The sequence below is a fragment of the Orbicella faveolata genome, unplaced genomic scaffold, assembly GCF_042242905.1.
Source record: "Orbicella faveolata isolate gen_17 unplaced genomic scaffold, um_ofav_v1 contig_34, whole genome shotgun sequence".
In the NCBI taxonomy this organism is placed as follows: Eukaryota; Metazoa; Cnidaria; class Anthozoa; order Scleractinia; family Merulinidae; genus Orbicella; species Orbicella faveolata.
Window position 1 is genome coordinate 3,946,132 of NW_028301563.1, and position 7,546 is coordinate 3,953,677.

Consider the following 7,546-nt stretch of genomic DNA (forward strand, 5'->3'; position numbering starts at 1 on the left):
ATTGAATAATTGCAGTTCGGTTATGTTCACCGGGGCGAACAGGAAGTAACTTTTGAACTGCTCATGTATGTTTATTTCTCGAGAATCTTATCTTTAAAACTGGATGTTTACATCATTCACATGTTTATGAATAGTTGTGTGGAACAGTCTTTCCAAAGAACCCCTAGGGAGATAAATAAATTTATGAACGGATTACAGAGTTTAAATCTACCCTTTCACCTCTAAATGTGCTCGATCGTGTTTTGTTACTGTCATTGTTTCTGTGTTGAACATGTTTTTGCTTGCTTTGGAAGTAAAAGCCCAAAGAACAGCTTCACGGAATTGTTACGGCCTTCTGGATATTTATATTACCACTGACGGTTACTTACGACATTTGATTCGATTCAGATATGGCGCGTTAGGCACCGAGGTTTGTCCATTAGCTAGGCCAGTTAATTAAACAGTCACACGATCGTACGAGTTTGAGAATGAACACCTGTCGAGGAAATAATTTTGACTGATATTTTTAAGTTAAACAGCTAATAGCTTATGTTTGTACGGTTGATATTGTATGAAGAGGGCAAACCACTAATCACTACTAATTTACGTCTGTATAATCGAAAACTTAGAGGTTTACTTACCTAGCATACACAATACCCCGTACTCGCCCTTAGTTGCTCGTTTTATAATCGCCATGCTGACTAAACAATGCACCTCTAGCAAACACTCTATGGGCCCACGCACTAGGCGAATTTTTTTTGATTTTGCAAAAATATTTGTTATCACTTTCGTTTTACAAGTGCGCACAGTGTTTTTCTTTTTTCCTATCAAAATTAGTCAAGCCCTACAAAGCTTCAAAAGCGCCGTCGTCCTACCTTGGAGCAGGACAAATTTTCGTCAAGCGTCAAAACTGTGAAATTTTTCAATTTGCAGGCGTTAATCTGGCTGAAGATGTCTGTCAAGTAAGTTTGATCTTGCTTTTTAAGAGTCTATTCAGGCAGAAGCCCGCCAAAATATTTGACCCTTACGTTCATTATACAGTATTTTGTTGTTTTTAGGTGTGTAAGCGATTCAAAGTTTGTGTGGAGACAAAATTCGGCGAGGTAGAGCAGAACAAATTTTGTTAAAGCAACACAATCATGTTTTTGCGCATGCGCAAGATTTTGATTTTGGCACAGGCTGTCGCAAATTCATAGATGCGAGAACTGTATAGAGCTTTCTTAAATCCGTTTGCTTCGTCCTCAGTCAACTTTGGCTTTGCCCTAAAACATCTCAGAATCAAAGAATAGTGATACACGGTTCTGGTAAAGTGCCAATTTGTGTGTAATCGAGACCTTTCGGTATTAATTTCAATGCCGTTTGACGGAGCTTCGAGTGGAGGGAAGCGTTATGGCGCTGAACAAAGACCCCTTTCTCCCAGCAGCTTTCAGAAAGGTTCAGAAAATCGGGAAAGGACTGAAAAGTAATGGAACCAGCAACATAGCAGGATTTTTATAAAGAAATCGATTCACGAGACTTGGAAAAGACTTGAAGGATCACGGCGCTTGTTTGAGCGTTTCTTTGTTTACATTTTACACCCGTGTGCGGAGCTTTACTCGTTGGTTTTCTTTCTCGATCTTCAGACACTCTATCAGGTTCTCTTCGCTCAGGTATACTCTGTGAGAATTACTCCGATATATTTGTTATTTAGCTATCAGGATAGTTCTGTAAATATGATAACGACTCGTGTATAACATCAGTAAAATTTCCCTCATAATATTGCAAATCAGAGTATTTTACTGAAGAGCATATTCAGGCACGAAGTTACCGTGGCCTTGTTCTTGCATTACTCTCGCGGCTGTTGGCGTGTTCCCCCACAATATTGGTCAATACAGTTTCAATTTGCCGTTTACGAAAAAACGAGTCGCTTTCCCTGACTAGTTGAGCGCGATGACTTGCAGCGACATGACTTTTCTTCCTGTAAAAGTGCGACCGGCAAAATTATACAGCCATAGACAAATTGATCGAAAGGTATCCGCTAATAGCGGACAATGACATTGAAATATGTTTCGCTAACCTCTTCGATGCGCTCGTCTTGTTGAGATTACATTTTTTAAAACTACTTTCTTGAGAGAGCGTGAGCGGCAAATCGGATATAAAGAGCGCTTTTCGCACGGAAAACTTGTCGGCATGACGCGACAAAGTGACAGTTCTATTGTTTTCCGATAAAAGTAGACAGATCAAGTTCGCGTTCGTGCGTGGTCAGTCTTTCTGCTGAATCTTTTTTGCTTCACGATCTTTCGTGACGAGAATTTGATCACGTAACAGCACGTAACTTTCTGGAAATGGCCACGAGTATTCGCTGTCGCCTCATGGCACATTGAAATGTACTCATGTTAGGACATGCAGCTATACTTTACATCAGGTGATACTCAAATTCTGTAAGCTTATCTTTTACGATATATCTAGTTTTACTGTAAGTAGATTCGAATTCCGATTACTTTAATTGAAACTGGAAATAAACTGCGATTATAGTACAATATGTCTTCATTTTTATCGTCTTATGTCCAAACATGGTTCAGATCACTATGTGCTTTTTCGTTTCGATCCCTTGTCACACCTCGCCATATCATGCATCGAAGCGTCATCATGCGTGAAGTTGATCCATACAAGGACAAATTTTAAGTTACACACCACGATTTGACACTACTTAAAGAAATAAAGATTGACGTAAGTCTTGGAACGCGTAGATAGATGAATCACTGCGTTAAATGTGTCACTATCAACAGAATGTCCCGCAGTATTACATGTACTATCTTTTAGATACCCTAGTCAGGATTCAAGAAGAATATATAGAAGGGGGTACAAATTCTCGATTTCATCACTTTTTAACAGAATGCATTGCATTTAACCAGAGTGCACTGCGCCACTTTTACCAGAGTGCGTTGCGCCACGAAGAACACGAGGACTTCGAACCGTCGTCATTTTCGCATGGATTCTAGTGAGAAAGATTAGTGGTTATGTTTTACACTGATTCCCTGTAAAACGATGTGAAGGAGATTGTGCCTGACTTTTACAACTCTTACTTTTGTCTTAATGCAGCATGTGAAAATTCGTGAATCTGGACGATTAATTTTTAAACTTAGTATGTCATTTCTTAGCAGTCTCGCCTCCTTGGCCGAATTCTTAAATGAAGAGAATTCGTCGCTACTAAAGCTCGAAGAATAATTAAAACAAACGAAAATCGTAGAACACGCTAATTTCATGTATACTGCGATCTATTCCTTTTCATCCAAACATGAATTTAAGCTATAGCTTGAGTATTTTCACACATCGCGATGAACGCGTCTTCGACACATTCTGGCGCCTCGTGAATCCACAGCTACTCAATAATGTTATGACGAAATTCATGATCAATAACAGGACAGACGCATGAAAAAGTGACGTCAATTTGTTAAATGTAAGAAGAAAAAAACGCAAAAAGGCCTAAGTACGAGTTTAGCACTACAGTGTCAAGCAGGACTTGCAGGTAGCTGAGGTAGCGGTTTTCTTTGTAAGGTCGCGTTAGAAATAACAGCAGGAGACAAAGGTAAACTTCGTTCTCTTCATTCCGTTATTTATTCTCTTCCTATTCAACAAGATTGTATGCTCCCTATGCCATGAACAAAATAAATACATGACCATAAAAAAAAGTCGTGGTGACCATATAAAAAGTGATTAATTGACCATGTAAATAGTCGAGTTGAGCATGTAAAAAGTCGAATTGAGGCAGAGCATATAGAAAGTCAAACAGACCATAGGTAGATGTAGGGAATATTGACTAGTTCGGCGCCCCATAGTTCCCTCCTGGATTCAGTCAGGAGTCAGGAGCTGATTTTTTAGCCAGTCAGCGGTTTTTTCCGCAACTAGAATGCGGTGTAGGTTTCTGGAGAGGGAGTGCTGTGTGATGACCCCAAACACGCCCGCAGATTAAACACGCAGGCTCTTTCTTCTTCAATACTCTGTGAAAGTCGACTGTCACTGCTCGATTACCTAAGGTAAGAGACTCTCCTCCGATGTGTGACTGAGTTATTGTATCCAAACTAGCCGCCATCACTGGTGATTTTACCAACATGCCCACCGAAACTGAGAAGCAGGGCAGTTTCTTTCCATTCCACCGAAGCCGTCGGGCACGTCTGCGTCAATAAGATTAAAATAAGTACATGGCAAATAAAATAAGTACATGGCAAGACGGAACACAGATCATCTAAACTTATATGGGCGAAGATTGTGCAGTCGCCAATTATTGTGACCGCAGTGTGGCTATGTATTTTCTTGATTGTCTGGCTCGTAGCTGAATCGTTCAGGGAGTGTGCGAATCAAATAGGCGGCTGAAATTTGGGCTCTCTAAGTCGAATATAACACGGTTTCTGATCATGAAGCGCAACTTTGTTGTTTGGCACAATCGACCTTAAGTCGCATCCGATGGAGCTCGAGGGCTTAATTCACAGAATCCCGGATTTCTCTGAAGATCTTTCGCAGTTATACGAATTTGTCGTCCAAACACGCTCGCACGGCTGCGAGAAGTCAAACTAACGGCGCTGAGTCGCGTAAAGCTGACTAGCTTTCGTCTTCAGGCGTCAAGAGAAACATGTCAGGCAACCTTTCTCGGTTTTAACTAGGCGATGAGAAGTTTACACATATATTCATGTTTATTTGAAATATTGTTTTCTTTGTTTCAGTGGCATGTCTGTAAACTAGCTAAGCTTAGTGCTAGTATAGCTAAGTGCATGCCAACTATAAACAAGTTTTACATTTACATTTTACTAGAGTGGTTCAATTCAGAATCAGTGGCGGATCTGGGGGAGGGGCCCGGGGGGTCCGTGCCCAACACATTTTGGGTGAAAAAAGAAGAAATCACAGAAGGAAGAAAAGCCGGTAGGGCAAGCAAACAAACCCCTTTCCCCCCCTCCCCCTTAGCTCAAGGTCTGGATCCGCCACTGAGAATGACACACAAATAGGGTACACACATATATAATAAGGGTTCTGTAACATTTTGTGAGAGCTTTATTTTTACGAAATAAGACTCTCAGGTATTGAACAATTTTTTTTAATGTTTTATACCTGAGAATTATTTCGTAAAAATAAAGATCTCAGGAAATGTAACAGAAACCCTCATTATATACGTGTGTAGGGTTGACATCTCGACTCAGCGTGGATATGCAAATTCTAGGCCGTTTAGCCGAGCTGTCATACGCATGGCTGCTCTTTAAACCACAACGCAGTAAGATATTTTTAACCCGCCGTTAACATGGGTAATGAGGTGTGTGTCAATGGAAAACAGAATTATTTCCTATTGAACAAATATGTTGCCTTGGTATAAACAGCAAAATGGCTGTTTCAAGATTTTCATCTGACGTGCTGGAATTGTTCTATGGATCAATTCCGGAAGAAGAAAACAAAAGGCAAAAGATGCTTATCGAGCGTGTATGGACGGAGAGAGGCATGGATTTTGAATTGCTTAGAACTAATTTTAGAGAATGGTTTCGTGTATGGAAAATGACTGTTCCAGAAGGTTATCCATACAAAGCTGATCTTCTGAAATTTGCGCAAAAAATCAAAACCAAGATTTACTGACTGATTTGATTAAAAATGAAATCCCCAGCTTGGCGAGTGTTAAAAGTCTTAAAACGCAATTTGCGTTTCTTGTCAAGTTTTCAATTATCAGAAACTCACTTAGGCTCGATTCCCGCCTCTCTCTCGGGTCCGCGTGAGTGCGGGCTCATTTCCTGAAACAGCGGCTGGTAATGGAGCCTAAAACTCGCTAGTCATTTCAAAAATCAATATTAAATTGAGTTTTTTGAACATTAAACCCATTAGCCGTATTCTTGGAACGACTACTGGGTTCAATTTTCCAGTAATCAATTCATTAATGCATTCTTGAAACGACTAGCGGGTTCAATATTCAAATAATCAATTCATTAATGTAATCTTGGGGGGTACGCTTCACTTGGTTTGACGGTAAGAGAAATGAGGATAACAAAAAGATCTATTTTTTTTTCGATTTTAGCAGTACTTTTGACAGCCAATCTGGATTAAGACGATTAAAAAACAATAAAGAATTTCATAACGGTAGTGATACAATAACTGCCTAGTCCCCAAGAGTTCCTTTTTGACTGGAGTGAGGTGCCCTTCAGAGTGAGTGCCCATGGTGTTGTAGGCCTATATATAGCACTTGAAACGCAACCTAAACATTAACCCGTATAGTAAGCGTTTCCGTAGCAAAGTGTGAAACTAGGGGTGAGAGCAAAAAACAAAAAACAACAAAAGACGGGAGACGGAGGTAGCTTTGTTGATATTTTTTGCTCTATATAGAATCAATTTTTGTGTGGCCAAAATAATAATAATAATAATAATAATAATAATAATAATAATAATAATAATAATAATAATAATAATAATAAGATGACTGCCCTAGGCTCTCGGATTGAACTCGGCACCATAAGTTAAAAGTGGCAAGACTTCAAGGACTCATAATAATAATAATAATAATAATAATAATAATAATAATAATAATAATAATAATAATAGTAATAATAATAGCGTCTTTATTCATTTTATAAAGATACATATCAAAAGTTACAAAGTAGAATTGGCTAGAATATCCAATAGGTACTTATAATATCAAAAATTGACTAAAAATGCCAAGTTAAAATTATGTAAATAAGACAAGAAATTGAAAAGAAGTCGTTTGCAACTTTTTAGGTATAAGATGGTGAAGAGTCACAATTGCGTGGTGAAAATTTCTAATGGGCCGAATTCCGGCGATATGACGTATGTGACAGATTGGTACAAGCATGGACGACTGGCGGACGGCTTCGAATGGCCTACGACAATTAAGCCAGGCCAAGAAAGCAAAGTTCTTAATTATGAAAGAGATTGGGCTACATTTGTAGGATGTTCAGGATACGTAACCTACAGGATGTTGGACACTGACATCACCATTGCCTTCTCCAATCCATAATTAGGAACCAACAAGCTAGGTGCCGGGACCGGCGGCCAGAAAGTATGGGATGACATGAGTGACAATGGTTACAACCAGTTTACCATTTATGTAGATGCAAGTAATGGGAAAGCGAAATTGCAGTTTGATTGTAGATGCACGTCGGGACCAACCAACACATGTACTGTCAATATAACTACATTAAGAAAGTAGCTCCAGTGAGCAACCTTTTCTCCTTACGTCACTGTGTAGGCGCGTATTTTGAGAGTTTGTCTTAGTCGTTTTATTCGCTTTTCGCTCCAATATGATTTATTCACGTTATCGTGTTAGTGTTTTTGTTTTTTGCAGCTCAATAGTGAGTGCACGGACGGACCAGCCATCATTTGCGGTGTCCAAGGTAGTTGTATGAGGCAACGTTTTCTCCTTTCGTCAATCTTTTCAGTTAAGCTCTTATTAAACAGAGACAAGAAAGTAGACTGCGAGCAGTCCCTCTTCCGTCTAGTCTCCTTCGCAGCCGTTTTTTGGGATGTCACGCAACGCTCCCCCAAAGAAACGGCTGCTCACATCTGAACCACATTCTTTTCCTTTTGTGTTTGTGGTTTGTTT

At 39.6% G+C, this 7,546-nt stretch overlaps 1 protein-coding gene across 1 annotated transcript; it reads left to right on the plus strand.

Annotated features, from left to right (window-relative positions):
- The first annotated feature begins 263 nt into the window (after positions 1-263).
- LOC149104337 (uncharacterized) lies at positions 264-7,261 on the plus strand. The gene is made up of 3 exons (XM_089299091.1): positions 264-409; positions 913-941; positions 6,703-7,261. The coding sequence occupies exons 1-3, from the start codon at positions 272-274 to the stop codon at positions 6,959-6,961; spliced, it is 426 nt and encodes a 141-aa protein (XP_089155217.1). The 5' UTR covers positions 264-271; the 3' UTR covers positions 6,962-7,261.
- The last annotated feature ends 285 nt before the right edge of the window (positions 7,262-7,546 follow it).

What these genes read in the sequence shown, in the direction of transcription:
- LOC149104337 (XM_089299091.1), top strand. Translation starts at nt 272, where the DNA reads ATGTTTTTGCTTGCTTTGGAAGTAAAAGCCCAAAGAACAGCTTCACGG. An exon ending in ATGGCGCGTTAGGCACCGAG is followed by an intron (nt 410 to 912) that starts GTTTGTCCATTA and finishes TTCAATTTGCAG; the next exon opens with GCGTTAATCTGGCTGAAGAT. An exon ending in TGGCTGAAGATGTCTGTCAA is followed by an intron (nt 942 to 6,702) that starts GTAAGTTTGATC and finishes GCAACTTTTTAG; the next exon opens with GTATAAGATGGTGAAGAGTC.